General features: G+C 41.3%; 1 protein-coding gene across 7 annotated transcripts in view; it reads right to left on the reverse strand.

Moving 5' to 3' along the window:
- LOC122622553 (5'-AMP-activated protein kinase subunit gamma-1) overlaps positions 1–20,948 on the reverse strand; it is a 65,624-nt gene that overhangs the window by 5,499 nt on the left and 39,177 nt on the right. For 3 of the 7 annotated variants that reach the window (XM_043801091.1, XM_043801090.1, XM_043801097.1), the window contains one exon: positions 4,890–5,023. In XM_043801091.1, coding sequence (XP_043657026.1) covers positions 4,890–5,023 — 134 coding nt within the window. Of the gene's footprint in view, positions 1–1,518; positions 2,657–4,889; positions 5,024–5,138; positions 5,785–6,006; positions 6,647–8,151; positions 8,283–18,818; positions 18,974–20,948 lie in introns of those variants that run through there. The other 4 variants (XM_043801094.1, XM_043801092.1, XM_043801096.1 and 1 more) reach the window with 4 other exon arrangements.

The raw sequence follows: 20,948 nt of genomic DNA on the forward strand, positions 1-20,948 counted from the left end.
TCTTATATTGAAGATAAATATATTGTTTTGAAAGTCTAACAACAAGTTTTCTTAATTTACTTACCTTGTTTATCTACTTTCGAAATGGTAAACCAAATTGATAGCTGTTAACTACATAAGGCAGTGCAAAGTAAACTATCATTAAAGAAATCAACGAGCTAACTTGAAAAGTCGTAAAATGTGCATATGTACATATGTACATATACTTATACGTTCGTTAATCGTTATGCAAGGTATTTCAGGCGTAGTGTAATTTACACCTTGCTTTGCAAGTTAAGATATGATTCCTTAGCAATTCCTTTTTCCTTACAACCTGATAGAGATCAAGGTAGTCCTATTTTATTCGCCAATCAGATATTATATGTGGGTCACAATGATTGGCGCATTCCAGGAATAGAAGTAAACAATAAGGGATCGCTACGTAAATAGCAATATAAACTGCGCTGATATACTTCCCTTACACGTTATCTGCTAATCAGAACGCGAAATCGCAGATAGAACCCAGAGAAACAATAATTCAAGCCCCAATGAAAAATTTGTAGGTCGGGTGAAGAGGAGTGTGGAGGGGTGAGCAGGGGTGAGGAGCAGAATGCTCACTCGGTCGAGTAGCTTTGAATTAACATTGAAATGTGCAATTGAGGAATTATGACACATTAGCAAGGGGATGTGAGGGGAGGGGAGGGGCATGGAAACGAGGCAATGGGACAAGTACCCCATATCAGATACGGCAATTGAAAAATTACGCTCGCACACAGGTGCAGGCCAGTTTTGGTTTAGCCTAAACGTTACCAACGCTATCCGCAACCATTCTCTTTCTCTCTCGCAGTGCTCTTTTGTAGCTAGAAATGGGGTCAAGAAAAGTGTGCACTGAAAAATAAATATTTGCCTTCTAATCGATCGACGTAAAAAAATCCGTCAAATACCTATTTTATACTTAGTTTGAAAGTCTTTGCAGATTCACCTCGGTTAATCATTTGGATAAAAATGTAACACTTCTTAAAAGTGAAGAGCTTAAGAATTGAATTCATTTATACCAATGACTTAACTATAATGTTCTTTCTCATTTCTTTTTATGTTAATCCGCAAATTAGGTACTGACAATTTGATTTTTCTATGTGCATTGTAAGGCTGACCCTCATTTTGTCTAAATATATATTGCACTGAATGCAGCCGACCGAATTCAACCGTCGAAAAAGCTTCCCCTCAGAGCTTTGCCACTGGCACCCACTCGATGGCTTTTCCTTTGTTTTCCTCTGAATGCATTTTCATACAAAAAGAAAAGCGTTCCAATTAAAGTATTTTGATACACGTACGTAATACGCCTTCAACAGCTAGTACATCTGTCAGTAAAAACACCAGTACAAATCCCACTGGTGTTTAATAATGTTATATTATATTAAATCTATTTCGTCAAGCGGAAGTAATTGTTCGAAAAGGTTTGATAATTTTACATATATTATATATTATTTCAAGACCCACAGCATCTAACCAAAGCCCGTTTTCTCCCAGTGCACTTACGCTAATCTTGCGTCCGGATCGCGGCAACAATTGTTGTTGGCGCTTCCACTGCTCGATCTGTTCGACACTGTAGTCGCTGCGCCGCCGCATCAGCATGCACTGGTGCACTGGGGAGTGATGCCTGGAGGAGGGCGAGGGGGAGGAGTGGGCGCTGCTGACGCGCCGCCGCTCGTAGACGAGCGTCTGCTGCACTGCAGCAGCGGCGGCGGCAGCGGAGGGTGAATGACCCAGCGAATGGCGAGCAGCATTTGCAATTGTCTTGCTGTTGTTGCTCCTCAGTTGCTGCAGCTGCTGCTGCAGCTCTTGCTCTCGCTGTTGCTGTTGCTGTTGCAGTTGCAGTTTCTGCTGCTGACTATGATTGCTGTGCGCCTTGCGTCGCAGCAGCGACGATGACATGGCCGCCGTTAAAGTTGCCTTCAGCTTCTTGCCATCTTTCGCCTTGTTTTTGCCGTTTGGCAGGCTTAGGATGCTTTGGTTGCTTTGATTGCTTTGGTTGCTTTTGTTGCTTTGGCTGCTTGGGCTAATGTGGCCAATGTGACTTGGGCTTTCGCTATGACTGTGGCTTTGGTTGTCATCGCGCCTGCTTACGTGATGCGAGTGACGTTGGCCGTCGACGAGATCTCGAAGATTCGCACTGTTTAGCAGCTGGTAGTTGCTGCTGGCCGTCGGCCCGTTATTCGACATCAGCGCCGGCAGATGGCCATACCGCTTTTTGCGGTGATACAGTGGCGAATTGCTCAGCGAACGCGCCTTGCGACCGACGCATTTAGCATTTGCATTTTCGCTGCCGGTGAGATTGTTGTTGCTATCGTTGTCTTTTGGCAAATTGGGGTCAAAGTGTACGCTCAACTTGGGCGGCGTTTTCGGGGCGGCAGTGTCGGCGGTGGGATTGACATATTGGGGGGGCGGAGAGGGTAGCACTCCCACGCGGGGCGTGCTCGGCTCGAAGGCGGAATAGCGGCGGCGATACATGAAAACCGCGCACTCAAAAAGAAGCAACAAGCACTGGTCGACGGATTTTTTGAGAGTCGCAAAAGTGACGACACTACTACTCTGTTTGATATCTGATTATACGGCCGTGTTCCGTTCCGTTCCGTTTCACTTATCTTCCGTTCGATTTCCGGACACGTCTGCGCTCACGCAAATGTAAACTTAAACTGGTTAAAAACGCCACTGGTTAAGAGTTTAGCGAGCGCCAGCCGGACCCCACACATGATCGCCCCACGGCAAAGAGCAGAGGAGAAAGAGAGCGAGCGGATTGGCCTAGGAGAGCGGCAAAAGTGCGCGAGAGTGATAGAGTATGAGCAAATACAAGAACACACACGGCACACAATGTAAATGTAAATGTAATTGTCACGAAGCTACAAGACTCAAGAATGCCCTTCACACTCAACAAAATAATCGTAATAAATCACACATTCTGATGATATTACAAGTTTATCACCAGTGAATGAAACAAACTATGTCATTCGGTTAACTTTCTGTATTAAATTTTCCGCCTTTAGAAATTGATTGATTAGATGTCGTCATCCTATTTGTTGCTGATTTTATAAAAATATTTTAGTTTTCTTCCAATACAAAATTTCTGAAAACTACGATGAAATTATTGATTCGAGGTCAGTAAAAAATCTGGGTTGACTGCTTCGAAAAGAAACTTTTTGTTTGTCCAACGGTTCACTTCTTACACCTCGTTTGCTTTACTTATCTCTCAGCAGGCTCCCTGCCGCGGGGTGTTTTCTTCTTCTCCGAGAGAGGGATCGCAAACCGAATAAATATTATGAATACCGCATGAAAAAAGGGTATCAGAGAATGGGGCTCGTTTATTTCTTTTTCGACTTTATCATTATATAGTTAAAGCAAACAAGAGAGGACACAACGAGCGAGACCAACTTGCACCCACATGCGAAAAGCTCCAGAAGGCCATTGCAGGCGGAAGAAGAGGAAGAAGAACTGGCAGGGGTACTCGACTCAAAAGATGAAAACACTCAATTCAAGAGTCAAGTGACTCAGTTTAAATACGCATCCAAGAGGCATAAAGCTTATGTGTACACTTGTTGTTTTCTTTGAGCGATAAGTTAGGCAAACGGTACTGCAAGATTGTGGCCTTGCTAAAGAGAAATTAGAGATAATGAGAGGGAGAGGAATCAAAGACCAGTGAGAAAAGCCTGACATGTGAAGAGTAGTTGGCTAATTAATCATCATCGTTAGCGGGCATATACCAACAACAAAGCAATACCATAAAGAATTTAATGGTAAAAGCCCAATCCGCTGACGTCAGAATACAAAAAAGAATTCCCAAGAATGTGCATTGCCAAACAACAAACACTTGACACATGATTCAGTTCTATCGATATAAACCAGTTTCCATGGGTGACCGACCACGTTGTGAAGTGCGAAATAAACAATAACAGACTGTAACAATATAATAACTGTTTATAATGGCCATTACGCCGATTATGAGACCTTGGGTTTTACATATATGTAGGTGTGGGCGAAAAACCCAGTGAAAGGTAATTCTCCAACTAATTTAAAGTTGATATCAAAGCCACCGGATAAATCAATTAGCTATCAGCATGACTTCTTGTTTTTAATATACAGTGGCTCACTTGTTTGAATTTATTTAACCAATGTCGCTAATATCTCATATATGTATGTATATAGGTAATATCACAAGGTTTTAATCTAATATGATTTAATAGGTACGTCATATGGTACTCTACATGTAGTCTACATTATGTGTAAAGAGCGAAAACCTCTAAGTATGCAATATAAAAGAAACTAGAGTGAGGGATAATATGGAGTTCTTGCAAAATGACAAATTGCATAAAACTTTTAACGTTCAACAGAGGCAAATAGAAGAAGAGGGAGAGTTACGTAGACAGAACACGACCTTGGAGGTATTATGCAAGCAACTGGAAAAACGCATTTCTCAACGGTGTAGCGAACAGAACGAAGTAAACAAAAATGGGGAGGAGTCAAACAGAGTTAGCGGGAAAAGGGGGTTCATAGAAGTGTATTTTTAAGCTATTAATAGCTCTGAAGCGAGCAGATTGCTTTTTAAAGCGATAAGAAAAGGCAAAACAGAAGGTGCAAGGGAAAATACTTGCGAGATGGCATATGGCACATCATAAATTATTACATCTAGTTGGAAAGATAATTGTATACAAAGTTAAGGCGTAGATAATAATAATCGTTTGGTATGCATAACAAGGAAGATAATTTTGTCAAAGCCTAAAACGAGTTGCCTTATGTATGTATATACTTGTTGCCTTATTAAAGTTTCAAAGTATTTATCAAACCAAAAAAAGATTAAGGAATTATGATCGGCATCATCGAATAATTTATAAGCTAGCTACAAGTTTTAAACTTACCCCTCTTGAGTCTCTGAAGAGGATGGCTGCATGGTGTGGATCCAAAGTACCATCACCTCGCAGACCTCGACCAGCGGCGCCAACTGAGGCACGTCGTTTCTCCAAATCCGCGGAGGCGCGACGCATGTGAGCACCTGAAAGACAATACCAAATTTCCATAAGCACAGATGCCGAATTTCCAGAGAAAAACTAGCCCTAATCCAACAGCAAGTACCAATTGAAAGTAACCGGAAATCCGAAACCCTTTACCTTCTTTAACTATGCGATCGTAGATCTTGTAGGTGGCTCCGCAGTCATCCAGAATGCGGTTGGGGCGGCTGAGCGTGTTCACATCCAAACTCTTGGATCTGGTGCGGAAGTTCTCCTGCGGATCGTTCTGTGGTGAGGTGCACACGCTCTGGGCGTCATGGTGCTTCCTCGGCCACAGGTGCATCTTTTTGCCAAAGTGCTTTACTAGCTCGTGAATCGAATGGTGGTGGTGGCTATGATGTTGATGGTGCTTTCCGTGTTTGCTGTGTCCTTCCTTATGGGGCGAGTGCTGTGGATCCTGCTCGTCGATGCTGAGACTCTTGGCGAATGACGAGTTGTCAAAACGTTGGCGATTGAAGGGGCCGCTGCTAACCCCGCTGTCTGTACTATTCATGGACTGGCGCGATGCATCTCCGGGCAAGCTGTAGTCATCTAGTGAGGTGTGGGCAGCGCTCACTCGGTGGAAGATCGAGATAGCTGTGGGTCGCTGCTGCTGAGGACCGCTGGCACCCGTGTGGGTGAAATACTGATGGTCCGCCTGGCTCTCGTAGATGTCGTCGAGATCGTGTGGAAAGTAACCTCCTCCACCTACGGGTGCGGTGGGCGGTGGAGAGCCGAAGTCTGGACCTGCACTGCGACGCATGCTCTAAAAGTTTTTGATAGCATTAAGTACATATTTAAAAGATATACGATTAAAGAGTGCAAACCGATCCACTATTTCCGTATCCAGTGTCTATAAAACCTTTCATTTTATAAAAATGCGTTTAGTTTTGTTAAATAAAGTAAGTCCCCAATTCTATTAATTTTATTAGGCACTTTCTCTGCTTTCCTGATCGGTTTGCATCCATGTCTCGACCACTCTACTCACGCCATAAATAGCCGGACTGTGAGATCGTTCCAGGAAGCTGCGCTTCGAGGAGGGTGTCCGCTTGAGACTGCCGCTAGTGGGCTGCTGGTAGTGGGCTTGGTGCGTGGGCGAATTGCGGTAGTGGTGGTTGGCCAGTGACCTAGGGGCATCGGGAACTGCCTGCGGCAGAGAGTGGCGGTCGCTCTGCCACTGGGCGTATGCGCTGCCGGTGACTCCTCCCAGACTCTCACCACCTGCAGGCCCGCTTCCTCCACCTCCAGAGTTGTTGGAATTGGAGCTGGAGCTGCTGGAGGAGTCGACGCTGTAGAGACGACTGCCCTGCGAGGAGGCATCGGCACTGCTGCCGTAGCTCGGGTAAATTTGGCGGGACCAGCTCTCGCCACCGCTCAGCTGTTTTTCCACGGCATGCTGGCGGTACAGGTGTGTGATTCCATGCATTGCTGGGCCGTTCTCTTTCTCCCGTTGTGTTGTCAAGTGTTGTTAATTTTGTTTTTCTTTAGTTCTTGATGTTGTTACACTTTTGTAACGCAGTGTAAAACAGTTGTTATTGTTGCACTTGTCAATTTGGTTAAAGTAAGCACTGCGATCCGTTGTCGCTGTCTCTGTCTCGCCTTGTAAAAGTCACATAATAATCCTTCAACTGTAAATAAAAACACAACACATCACTCTCTCGCTCTCCTTCTCGCCCACTATCAATGCACTGGCTCAAGAGCTTTTGCTCTGCATCTCTCTCTATATCTATCCGTCTCGGTTGCTCCTAGGTTGAACGCACTGAAATTAAGTCAAAGCTGCACATAGCCGCGTTTTATTTGTTCTTTCTGTCGCTTTTTGCTTTCCACGACGCGATTGTTTATTTTCAAAATTGTTAACACTTTTTTATTAGTTATATTGGCCCTAATCGACAGTATAAAAAAAGAGCACCAGCAGCCGCCAGCAACAAATATCAAATGATGAATGCACTTGAGCAAGTTCACCACACCACCCACAATGGCAAAACAACAAGGCAGTGTCAATGCGCGCAAAGCTTTATTCTCATTTATTTCAATTCATTTAATTCCCTGCCTTCTTGTCGTTGCGAAGCAATTGCAAAATGTAGCGGGTAAATAAATAAAGACCTAATCGATCGGGAAGATTACCACAGAGATCGTTTGGGACGCTTGCGTCGCCTGTACGCATGCAACCTGCGCTCAGGGTCACTTTTCTAGGCGGGTTTAGCGACCCAGGCGACTACATTTGCAAAGTTCAATGCCACGAGAGCGCAATAAAAATAAATATAGTCGACATTTTATATTTGCACAAACTCAAACTCTATTTAATGTGTTTAACCCTTGAGAATATATTGGAGTCTGATTTTGGAAATTTCTCTGATAATAAAGTTGTATACGAAATCATAAGAAAATAATTTACAATGCATTAGTATACGACTATATTGCCACAAAGATTTTGCTTGTGCCTATCCCTATCAAGTCCCAAAGATTATTTCGATTTAATTTTCGGTAGGATTTTATCAGAATATAAGCGACATATTTGTCGCCTGGCCAGCTTTCTAGGCCTGCCGCACTTGCGGTTGTTGTCTGGCAGTCGGATGTCCCAGCCTCTTGGGTAATTAAATTATTTTATAATGCAATTAATACGAGTTGCATCTGTTCGAGAAAAGCTACATTTACACATATATGTATATGTATCAGAATCGTTCACTCTTCGGGATCAACTCACATGAGCACTCAAATCGCACGCTTGATTTAAATAAACGGCCTTTTCGCTGTGTGTAAAAACAAACAAACGCAGCGGGGGGAGTGGGAGTCGAACGGGACGGAACCGTCGCATTTAAGAGGCGAGCCAAAGCAAAGCACAGAAAAATAAAGTTAAGTTCTATTTTTATTATCAAAGCAACAATAACAACTCGGCAACGATTTCATATGAAGAAGGAGCCGAAGGGGAACTGATAAAAACAAATGTGAAAGATGGAAAATGTGGACGTAAAGAGGCAGAACACTGAGGAATATTGATTAGCTTTCAAGTGGTTTTCAGGGGGATATTTCACAACTTTGATTAAATTTAATGCAATTTACATTGCGAGTCGTAGGACAAAGTGAGCGAAGAGAGCAGCCGGTTCAATTGAGGTTAAGTTGCCAACTTATTTACCAGTAATCAAATGTGTTTAATAATGCGAAATTCTATATATGTACATATACACACATGCATATAAAAATACGACCGGCCGCCTACGCACGTACACACACGAACACTGATACGCACACAACCGCTCGGCTTAAAATCCCAAAGAAGAATGAGAATGAAAAGAACAAACGGTGCACGTGCTGTCGAACAAGTGCCAAAGAGAGAGAGTGAGCGACTGAGAGGGCAAGCTAACAGCGCTGTTAGCGCTAACAGGGGGGGCGTTGGGCGTCCTTGAAATCTAAGTACATATGCAAGTGAGTTCAGAAAGCGAGAGTAAAAGCATGAATTGAACTATTTCCCCCATTCAGTGCAACCAACACTCGACCATATGTAATCCATTAGCAAGTGCGGCTGGATTACCATTCGAATTAGTTGAGGGGCATTTCAAGGGCACCCACATAGCTCGTCCATAAATCACGCAAAAGTGAAAGGATTCTCTGGGCGAGTATAGGGAGCATCATCTTGGTTTTTAAGTGTAAAAAAACCAACGTACAGCGCAATTATGCATAAGGACCAGAATGCCCGTCTAAGTATGCAATATTTTGAAACGTGACACGCCAAAAATATAAAAGAGAAACACGATTGTCTGAGGTCAACTTCCTTTCCGACTTTCCACTTTAGGCCCCCATTTATGACGCATGCGTGTGAAGAAAGTGAAAGTATATAGATGGTACATAATACTATACTATATATGCGTGTACGTCACTGGTGTATTTTAGGGGTTCGGTGATTGACCTCCTCTCAAAAAACTCTCAATTTATTCCTTTTAAAACAATAGTGGTTTTTTTTTGCAATCAAAAACTTAATTAGCTATTAAAAAATTATCTGTAGGGGTTTCACCCTGTTAAAGAAATATAATTTACTACATAGATTTTCGGTTATGTACTAACCAGTTTGCACCAAAAGTCTATAGGTCCCAAGAATTGCGCATTTAGGTCAAGTGTGTACGCAAGAGAACTTTGATTAGGGAGTGCAAAGATTTTAAATTGCTGAATTATCAGGCAGACCCCCATTAGACAAGCCCCGGCGATAAGGAAATACTATGCTACGGTAACGTTTTGGGCTGATAAGAGCCCTGTTTGTTTGCGTTGGGCCTATCGCGAATTATATGTGATTGACAGGGAGCCATAAATAAAGGCCAAAAGGTGCAAACGAAATGTTTAGCCGCCCATGGGGCGTATGCTTAATTTATCTTTCGTAGCCCACTTGCCCGAGTAACTGTAAGCAATTTGGGTTTGCAGTTATTTCTGGGCTCTGCATCGCAGTTAAGTTTGTGCGAAATTCGGCCAGCATTTACCTTGAACGTGATTGGATATTGGATATGTGTAAATAAGTGCCGAGCACTCCCCGATTCCCTCCTATATTCATATATCGCCATGCACTGATCATGTGGGGAGCATTCTGACGGATGTGCTAAGGTGTGCGATTTAAGTAGCTTCTTCTTTGCTGGTTCTGATATTGTTTTTAGGCTCCTCCAATTTCGCATTTGGCTTTAACTCCGTCTTGTTTTGTGCTGACTTTTGTTTGCCTCTCTGCGCTGAAAGCAGATAACCCGATGATTCAGCTCCAAAATTCAGGAGGACGGGGAGGGGCGAATATCTCGGGGCAAATATTTGAACTTGCCCACGGACTAAAGGGGGAAAAGTGTTTGGGACATGGCATTCCAAATTCGAGCTGTTGGATGATATAACCATTTTAAGGGCAACGTTCTCGATCTTCGTACGTCTGGGTTCAAAGTGAAAGTGTAGTTTCCATTAGACCAATATTTTGAAGTAATTTCGAGTAGACGCAATAGGGATCTTATGTATTGTTTCAAATATCAAGTGCCTTAAGGTAAATACATACATATTTACTCTATTTATATACTTGAGGATATAGTTATGTACATATGTATAACCAAAAGGTAAGTGTAGATATTATGGGGCGTGTAAATAGACTCCTGATTGGATAATTCACGTAACGTAGGCCATCGTCAAGTATCACCATTTATTAAAATGGTTTATAATTACTAGTAATTGATGGTTCTTTCATTCACTTCAGAGCTTCATTCCACTCGACTATCTAAGTGAAATGCCACTTAGCTTACCGACAATTGCCAATCTAATCGATTGGGTTTTTGCTTTTATATCGGACCGTTGTCACCCTAATATGAATAGAACCGGGACACGCAGCGACCTTCTAAGAAGTCGCTGAACCCACTGACTTTGTGGCATTTCTTTCATATTCGCCAAGAACACAAATAGAACCTTTGCCAGATTGCACACCGGTCGCGACCTTTGCTGAAAACTTGCAACTTTGTGTGCCGGGGACCAAATTTGACTCAGCTGTAAGCTCTTACAATTCAAAAGTCCTTGCAAATGCAGACAGCCCACTTACCATATTTCCAAGAACAAACCCATAAAACTGTCACTAATTTCCACTTGCGAATTACTTGTGCGCACGTTGTGATGCGTTGCGTACGTCCAAGTTTTAGTGGGCGGGAAATGTGTTGCCCCTACCCCTTCTTTTCCCGCCATTTTTTGTTGCTGTTTCCGCATCATTAGAGCCGTGCAATTAAACAAATGCAGTGTGAGTATGTTTGCAACTGCAACCGGAAGCGCAGTCATTGGCAACCGCACGTTTAACAAAACATTGCACTGCACGCCGCTGCCATCCGCTAATTGTTTTCTGGCTTTGGTTTTCGGTTTGGGGTTTCGGAAAATAAAACAATATAAGAAACGGAAAGGAACGGAACCGCAGATCGGAAAATAACCCTGGGGGAGGCGGATTTTCCGACGCATCCCGCCGAGTAGAATAGAATAGATAGTGTCCTCCAATTACATGTATTTCATTCATGGCTAATGCGATTTTGGCATCGCCCATTTGTAGTTTGGATGTCCTACTCATTTTGCAATTCGTTGACAGAAGGGTCAACAGCAGAAAATGACTAACTAAGTTGTACTAAAACAATAAATATGCCCACACTAAGATAATGCCCTACAATACGAGTATATTCAACTTTTCAAAGCTAAATGACTGCTATACAAAATTTATTTTTTCCATTAAAGTAACTTTGAAAAACTCAAGCAAAAAATACACGCATAACTAAAACGTCATCAACAAGAAGAATTAAATTAAATCTTGGATAATGCTCACTAAATGGTCAAATCAAGATGACATTTAAAATGCCGTAAAATGAGTTATCTACTATTCAGCGAATTCAATAAAAATATCCTTGATTCCAAAAACACTTTAACGAGAAACTAATAGTTTATGAGAAGTATTATACATATCATTAAAACAGCATACAAATCGGTGACTCGTATGCCAATGAATTTATTGTCTACCAATCCGCAATAGTCAAAAGAAGAAGCAAAGTGCATAAATTAAAGTTAAACAGCTCACATTCTGATCCACATTCCGTGAGTCATTCCACTGAGTTCAACCAGCACTTTAGCATAAGAAGTTCTACATATCTGACTACAATATATGTATATAGTATAATAGTATAATAGTAAAATATATGAGTATGTGGTGAAAAGGGCATAGAACAAACATCGCCGAGCAAAGAAGACCTCTAACGCCCTCTGGGAATGACTCGGTTTTAGTAGCGACTCAACGTAGACTCGACTCACGCGTTTGGCTTACATAACACCTGGGCATACACAACGCACACTGAATGGACGTGGACGTGGACGTGGACGTGGATGCGGACGTGGACGTGGATGTGGTCATACGGATAGGTGTGCTCATGGAACTTAGCTTCCCTGGTGGCCAGTGTTTACCGTGTGCAATCGGTCGCAGCCGGTGAAATTTGCAATTGAAATGAGCCGGCAGCCGAGTCAAGATTTCCTCGCAGCAACAAGTGCAGTTCACTCACAAGGGCACACACGCCTACTCAGACACTGAGAGAAATCACTGTAAGCTAATATATGTATCGCTGGCTGAGAACAGCAAGAAAGCAAAGAAACGTTTGTGGAGTTCAAAAAGTAGAAAAAGTTAAATGTCTTCGGCATATTCTCCAATGTTTTATATCAGTGTTGACTTTCCGCACGCCACGTTTCAAATTCAGCAGGTAACTTCTTTCCAGTGTAGCCTCAGTATGCCTTGAATTCAATTAATGAGTGCACCGCTGTTGTTTTTCAGCTAGCTGGCGACTCAACTTTCTGTTTACTGTTCTAATGGAGTCGGACATCTGATTCACATTTCAGCTCTTTGCATAACCAACCGGTGAAGTGGCCCCCTCAGCAGGCGGAAAGTGGCAAGTGGAAAGGGGCCAGCGGCAGGGGCTCGACTCGGGTTTTCCGCGCATTTGAATCCGTATTATCTGGCGATCTTTAACCCCAACGCTGGCACTGGCTGTTGCCCAACGAGAGTGCACATGTGTGTGCGTATGTACACCTCTTGCAGACCAATTTTTATATATTACTTCGTTATCTTCTGCTGTACTTTCTTTTGCTTTTTTTTGGCTTTCAAGGACCATAACAAATGGGACTCACGCGCCACGAAGTTTACTTCTTTGGGCTTACGTCAGTAGAAGGCGATTTATCAAAACACGCCACGAGACTGAGGGGAAAAAGATGTGGATAGGAAAAATAACTAATAATATGTTGCCTATGTATATGTCCAACGCTCATTACAACACCAGTAATGTACGTTTGAACAAATTGTGTTTTTTCATTTCCTTTACTTTCCTTTTGCACACCAAAAAGTTTGGTGAATAGTTACAATTATACGAACCGTTACTGCATTCTGCAAAGGGACATATTCAAAGACCTTTCTGCTCATGTTAATGTAGGATATGGTATCAGGGGTTATTTCTAAAACTTGTTTAACATCTGATATTGTTTTACCCTTTGGCCACGATGTACAAGTTCGCGTACCGCTAGGCAACTATTGTTTGCAATTATTGCCAAGCAAACTAATGGGAATGTCAAGTTGTAAGGTTGTTATCTTCCAAGACCTTCGGATCAGTCCCGCTTCCGCACTTCTCCATCCTGGACGGTGTTTTAATACCTTCCACTTGCTGACGTCAATGGAAATGGGATGTGGGTTTAGAAAATCATGCAAACGAGCAAGCCCAAGTCTCGGGATCGAAATTTGGCAGGTTGTGCGGCGGTGCTAATTGCGTTTTATGAGCTTGTGTTGTGGCTATTGAAACTTAGCATTTGGCATCTGGCCAAGATGCGGCACAAAGATTGCAGAGGCCGAGAAAACAACCAAGATTACAGCACCCTTTTTGTTTTCCAGCCAAGGACAATGGCAAGAATATGAAGTGCGGAATACAGACAGTTGTCGGGAGGACAGAGAATGGAAAATGGAATGGAAATGTCAAGTTTTATGAAAAAGCCTGCCTGGCTGGCAGGAAAATGCCAACCGCGCACGCAACTCAAATGAAAAGCATAATCAAAAGGGGGGTTTTGTGTACCTGCCTGCTATGTGCTAAAAACAGCATAATAGTCCATGCTCGCAGCGTTTAGTATATCCCATACGGATTCAACAATATGTGAGATAATATTTAATAGTCACACTGTTTTCATCACTCCTGGCAACTCGTTGAACCTTGATTTGGCAAATAAAACAGTATAAAAACTTCCGCATGTGAAAACATAAAAATCACAATTAGCAAAATTAACAATTGTCACCCTCTCGGCCCGCACAGCCTCCTCTCCTCGGAAAACATTATTAATTGCTCACAGGTTCTCAACAGATCTTACAGCGAATTAATTTGTTGACTGTAGGAAATACACTGGGATATGGTACGTGTGTACTATTGCCGTCCATATATACGACTGTGTGTATATGCACGAGTATATCCAATCGAGTGTGTGCATATCTAGCGGTGCAAACGATGAACAAACAAGTGAATTGTTATTCTTGTTTTGTTATCAACGGACGAGGCATAGTCTTCGCTGCACATCGGACGTACGATTTCAGTACAATAAGTGTACCTTGCGTATGCACTCGGTAAATATAAACTATATTGAAACTGCAGATACATATATTCGCCGTGCGCATATGTAGATACATTTGGGGGAGTACTGCAAGTTGTTTACCCACTCAAGGCGACTCAATGCGAATTTGAGCATTTGCTGTTGACCAACTGATGTTTCTGTCGCGATGGCAATCGAAAGCTGTTTGATTAGTCACCTCCCCCTGGAGGGTCGGCCAAGGTCAACCCTTATCCAGATCTGATCTTGTCGCGGTATTCAGCGGGATTTAGCGGCATATAGTGGGGATGTAGTGGGCGAACGAAACGGTCGGTCAATCGTGCATGCTAATTATCAGCTTTTAAAGTGGGTGTGTTTGACTTTTAGCCACACTCATATTTGATTTATATATATGTACATATGTATGTATGTCCACACATCTGTGTTCGATTCTATATAAACCCCTCATATAAATCACCATAAAGAGCTGCGTGCTAAAAACCGTAAATTGCAGTGGAAATTTGTATTTTAAATTAGCAGCTCGCAAACGGCAAACGAAGAAAAGGAGCAAAAAACCAGAATAAGTCACGTTTTAGGGCCATATATTGGATTTAAGTATGGGAGACGTATTATCATTTGTTGTTTTGTTGTTTGTGACTTTTAAATTTTAAGATTTTACAGTACTGTGTGTAAATTATACTAATAAAGTATTTATCGTATAATTTTCAAAAGCGAGCAAATCACTACGGATCAGAGCCTAACGATTTTCGACTGCATTTGGTTTATTTCATCTGAGACAGTCACGTTTCATCGTTTAAAGTTTCCTTTTACGATATTTTGATTAAAAACCAAATGAGTTCGATTTTATAGCTCTAATTAATTAAAATTTCAGTTACTATTCAAATGTAAGCTGTCCTTCTTGGCCAGTTTTCACTGTACGTCTCACTAGCTGCACATTCAGCTCGTTCACTTGATAATGGGGCGATTCCCTGGTCCAAAGCTCCGCAGATGCTTTTATTGTCCATATGATACAGGATTAAGTGACAGAAACCAGTTCAAGGACAATCGCCGTCGAGTGTGTGAGTTGGAATATACTCGAGAATATATGTACTATACGTATATATGTTTTCTCATGGGCGTGGTCTTCAGCTGACGTGCGACATTCACATCCACATCTCCATCCACATCCAACCGAGTGGCAGAGGTCGTTCCGCGGGACTTAACAAGCTGGCCAGGGAAACGGCAACGAGTCCGAGCCAAGACGAAGACCAAGAGGAGACCGCCTGGGGATCTCATTAAGTTCGCTGGCGTGAACTCAATTAACGGAGAGAAATGTCCTCGAATTACCGAGAATATTTAGTCGCCGTAATGGTGAAATAGGAGCGGCTTTGAACAATTAGGAGGAAAAGTTAAGTGCACAAAATCTGCGGTGACATAATGGGAAGGTCTAGAATGCAGTAGCTCAACATTCTTAAGGATGCCCAACGTAAGTTTCCAGAACTTACACAGATACGCTTTCAATATCAAGCTGTAAAATATGGTTAATCGTTTCTACTTCAAGTTCAAGGCATCATTTGGAATTCTGGAACACCCTGTAAGCTAAGTGCACTATACAATTTATGCGGCAACAACAAGAGCAGAAAACTGCAATCGCAACGTGTTGTAATAAAGGCAACACAGCATGAACAACAATAAGACAAAGGCGATCATCAGACGGGGAGGCGATATGAAATATTTATGTTGTTGCGGGCCGAGATTATAATTAAACAGCTTGGGAGAAACAACAGCAAATCGAAATAAACAGAAATTTAATTGCCGTTTAAAGTAAGTTCCTCGTCTTGACCTAATTCTCAGGCGACCCCTTCGTAATATGGCAAGCAACAAACATCCGAAACAATCTTTTAAGTTGGGGTCTAATCTACAGAAATCGGTAAAAACGTATTTAAGATGCGTGTTACGAAATGCAAAATGTATTGATTGATGAACTCAAAACATGCCATTGAAAATATCCGAAATATGCATCTGAAATACATTTAGATAAACGTGAGTCTTTGGAACTTTCCAGCAGTTCACTGAACTAGTCATTCCCAAATAAAAACAACCAACTAATTCCATAACAGTTTAGTTTGTTTTTGAAACAGGTTGTGAAATGATATTTAGTTTACTCATGACGCTTATTACCATTTTTGTTGCATTCTACGCAGTGGAAAAATATTCAAATCTTGTTTGCGTTTGGAAATTTGGATTTCGAAAATTTGTATTTGTTTTTGTTTTCAAATGTGCATTTTGATTATGAATGAAGAACGTTTAAGAACGTTCGATAGAAGCTTATTTTCTGGTATTAATTAGATAATTAGTAATATATTTATTACTTCGGTATGTGTTTAGCAAAAATTATGTACTTTGTGCGAAGCAGTCAGAAATTAGGAACTGCTTAAATTAAAGAGATATATTCTGAAATCTGGAAAAAGCCTGATTTAAGTTTTTTTTATTAAGAAGGATTAATGATTAACACCCCTTCTAATTGTGAGTTTATGCGCAGTTTTAACCGTGTAATGCTGGGATTACAAGATCGTAAAACGCTTAAATCCCACTGAGTGCGTATCTATGGATGTTTGTGAACCTTTTCGGACCCCCAATTGACGTTGGCAGAGCTCTTAGCACTTCAAATACCCCGATCCGTAGATATTGGGGTATAGAACTGTATTGAAATGTATCTCGAAGTTTGCCGAGGGTTTGTCTTGATTCGGAGGCTTTTGCGCCGCACGCAAAATCCGAAAAAATTCTCTTCTCTTTTTTTCTCTGAGAGCGCGAAGAGTTCTCTTTTCTCAAGTGGTGGTTGTCCAAAAACAAAATACAAGAGCAAAAAAAACAAAAATAAAGCGCAGCAGAATATTTTTACTGCGCAATTTCTTCTTTGCCGTGTTTTCATTTCTTCGCTTTTCGACACTCTTGAAATTCTCCCTCTTTTTTTTTTACAGAAATCCGAGTGGAAAGAGTAGCTTCCCACATGCTGTTGTTGTTGTTGTTTATCTTGTTTTGAGCCGGCTGCCCCGAAATTTAATTCCATTAAATGGCCTACACGTAAACAAAGACCAATAAGAGGGTATGCAGCAGTTGCGAAACATTTGAAGGCGGGCATAAATTCAATTGGATTAGCTGCAAAACATATTCATATCATCCACATTCTTTCAGAGCCTTTCAGGTTGACTATGCCATTCGTACCGTACTCTATTTGTTTACCCCACACACAAACTACAAAGTATCTTGGCGAACAGATTGTTTGTGCTTCATAAATGGATTGCGAAGGAAACCGAATCCGAATCCGAAACTGACCTATTCCAAGCGGATTTCAATTGCCGATTATGGTGGTGGTGGAAAGCTCTGATTCTCAACGAGGTTATCAGTGCCCACTATAATAATATTATGTGTAAATATATATTGTGCGATCGATTTCAAATCGGGACGGAAATAAACTTTAGTTATTTTTATGAAATTTTTTATTTGTTGGCCTTGCATTCGGTTTTGATTGCTTGTTATTATCTGGGGTTATTTATAAACGCAAGTAACGAGAAGCCAGGAACAAAAGAAATTCGAGCGAAGGGAGCAAAGATCGGGCAAAAACACCTGCAGAGCCCGTTTCCAGATCATTTGGCTTTATCCAATTTTAATCGTGGTTTATTATGCAAAACAAAACCAACAAAATCACAAAGTGCCGCACAGAAACAGTCACAAAACCGTATATTCTTTCCGGCTCATTAAAATATCATCCTCCGCTTACGTCAAAAAATCAGCGACGGCGAAACAGCAGCCGATTGGCGCCTCTTGGCCATAAATCAAATCCCATCATTCCCTCTTTTTAGTTATTTAAATAAACGTTAGCGAGAAGCAAGAACCGAAATGTTGTGGGACCAGAAAACAACAACTTAAATCAAATCATTCCGCGAGAATCTGCAAATATTTCGCCGGTAAGCGAACAGTTCACTAGACAAGTTTTCTAGTAACATGTAGGTTTGAATCCACTTTCCCAAAAAAAGCACAATTTAGTGTCGAAAAGCGTCAACAAAATGCAAATAAAATGTACTTCTTCTCAGGAATGTCGTCACACTTTTTTCACTCACTGTCCCAGTGTATTAAAATGTATTTTATTTATAAAGCTCAGTCACATGGTCTATTTTCCCTGCTGCTTTGGGCAGCTGAAATTATTTATCTGTTTAATTTTTATGGTAATTACACGGCCTTGGTTGCTCGCTCAAATTAAACTTTAACTTATGCAAATGATCCTCTGATCTCTTCGTATTTCGGTGGGCACTCGTGTTTTTTGTAAGTCGTTTAATTATATTGTTAATTAGCGAGACGGTTTCTCAACTTGTTTATTTGGGCATCAAGTTAGTCTGGATTGCTTGCAGCATCTTAAATATACAAATCACTGTATTAACGGTTGCTGTAAATATTCGATCTATTTTTATCGAACTTTTTTCCCACTTTCCAATGTTAAACTTAAAAAAATCGAAAAGGCTTTCCACGCACATTCAGCTGACTTCGCGGTGATTTTATTGTTTGATTTTGACCATAAATTGCCCGCTCATGCATATTTATAGCCAGATAGCTCGGAAATATTTTCGTGTGCTATCCGAAAATCCAGTTTTCTTTGTCTTTTGTTTGAAACTAATTATGTTTCGCGTCTTAAAAATTACTAATTATTCCCCCTTGGCTGCCAACCGTTTAAATTTTATTTCACTCTTCTCGACGGACGACTCTTCGAGATATTCAGATATATTTGGATAAACGTATTAATTAGTGAATGCACACAGTACACAAGTCACAATTCAACGGTTCACAATTAACTGATCGAAATTCAAAACACACGTGGCTGAGCATCCGACTCTGCCGGCAGTTGGAATCGAACTGAAAGCGGTCGGTCGGTCCGCCCATGTGCTCCGAAGTGCGGTCAATATCTGTAGCTGTATCTGCATCTATATACTCCCGTATCTGTGTGTAATACCGGCGAGGCGGTACGAGGGTGTGTGCGTGAGAGCGCGCCTCTCTGTTTTATATACCCAGCGGCGCGAGAAAAAGGTGAGCACAACAGAAAATCAAGCGAGCAAAGCAAAACGCAGAGGTGGCCTAATCGGCAAAGAAATAACATAATAATACCAAAAAAACCTGAATAGATAAGCCACTTCGAGTTGGTTAGGGTTTGCCTAGGGCGTTGTGGGGCGTGGCACACCGTCAGCTGACCGCCTCGGGCAACAAAAAACCACTTTCTGTTTTCTGATCCATTTCTGGAACTCTCTCCGCCGCTCTCGTGAATATGGGATATTAAAAACAGGCACATTTCTATAACTCAAACCATTACACTTGTGAAATATCTTTAACTTTCATAAAGATTGCTGGCGATGATAATTTAAAGACTGAAGACGTCATTTGCCAACTCCAATCATCCAACTGTAATTTTATAACTATTATACTTAGAACTACTTTATTGAACCTGATTTTGAGGCTTTGGATATCGAGATATTTGTATATTTATATACAATACATATTTATATTATTATACATACATATTTATACTAATTGTTTTTCACTTTGTATACTATTTTGCAAGTTGAAAAGCCATCTTAAAACTCACTGGATTCGAAATAGCAACCACTCCTACAAAGGCAATTTTAAGAGGACATTACAAAAATTGACATTTAATTTTTCGGGGGAATACTCATCATTTTTGGACCATAGGCTTCAGGTATGTGTTTTTAACCTCCTTAAAAAGAGTCGAATATCATAAGATGAGATTGAAGTCGTAACATGGATGGGCTCCACTGTACTACTGCTGCCTTGTAGCTGCCTTACATGGCATTAACATTTACATTGCTGTTATTGTGATTACTTTGTTTTTTTCGCTCGGTTCTTCGTTCATCGATTCTAATGCTCTTTTTGTGGATTCTTGGTGTGCGTGCCGTAACGCACGTAGGCCAAATAGACCAACAAAAGTCCAAATATTTCGCCCTTAGCATGGGAGGTGGTGGTGGTGCCCGCCCTCACCCACCTCTCTTTCTCTATCTCTCTCTCTTTTTCTGTCTCCATCCCGCTCTGTCTGCAGACACCGAGTCTGTTCTAGTTTTCTCGCTGCGCAGTCTATGTTTTTATGCTTTTATTGACTCGATGAAAAAACCTAATAAAAAATAAAAAAATAATATAAAACGAGCCCACACATATCCACACTGTCTCGCCTGCCTTCAACATCAATGCCGCTTGAGATTTGTTTGTGGGCTGAACGAAATCTCCAAGCTGTATGCTTTCTAAGCCTCTCTCTCTCTCTCTCTCACACGCTTTTGTATTACGTCATGGCAGCAAAAAAACATGATAAACAAAAGACCTGAAAAAAGCGACACAAAACTGCATCGAAGAGGGAGAGAGGCAGTGATGTCAAAAGCGCTTCCGAAATATCTCTAAACTCTAAACTCGATCTTACGAAGAGAAACTACGAATTCACTTTAATAGAGCCAGACGTATAATTTTTGATAATACTTTTTTGAGCTGGAAAATTTTAAACATTATATGGGACTACTTATTTTTTAGTAGAAACTATAGGATTTTAGACAGCTTTTGGACCCTTCATATATACAAAATATTAGTACTTCCACACTTCAAGTTACAGTTTGCAGTCGAAATTTTCTCAAAATTCACAATGATTAACTGGTTGTAGCCAAATTTGTTGTACAAGCCTTAAAAGAGATCAGCGCATCTGCTACAAAACAGCTAAAGTGGTAGCACTGGAGAGCTTGTTTGCTTGTTCGTTCTTTCTTTTGCTTTTCGCCTGACATTGAAACTGCAGCTGAGCATAAGGAACAC

The sequence above is a fragment of the Drosophila teissieri genome, chromosome 3R (genome assembly GCF_016746235.2).
Source record: "Drosophila teissieri strain GT53w chromosome 3R, Prin_Dtei_1.1, whole genome shotgun sequence".
NCBI lineage: Eukaryota > Metazoa > Arthropoda > Insecta > Diptera > Drosophilidae > Drosophila > Drosophila teissieri.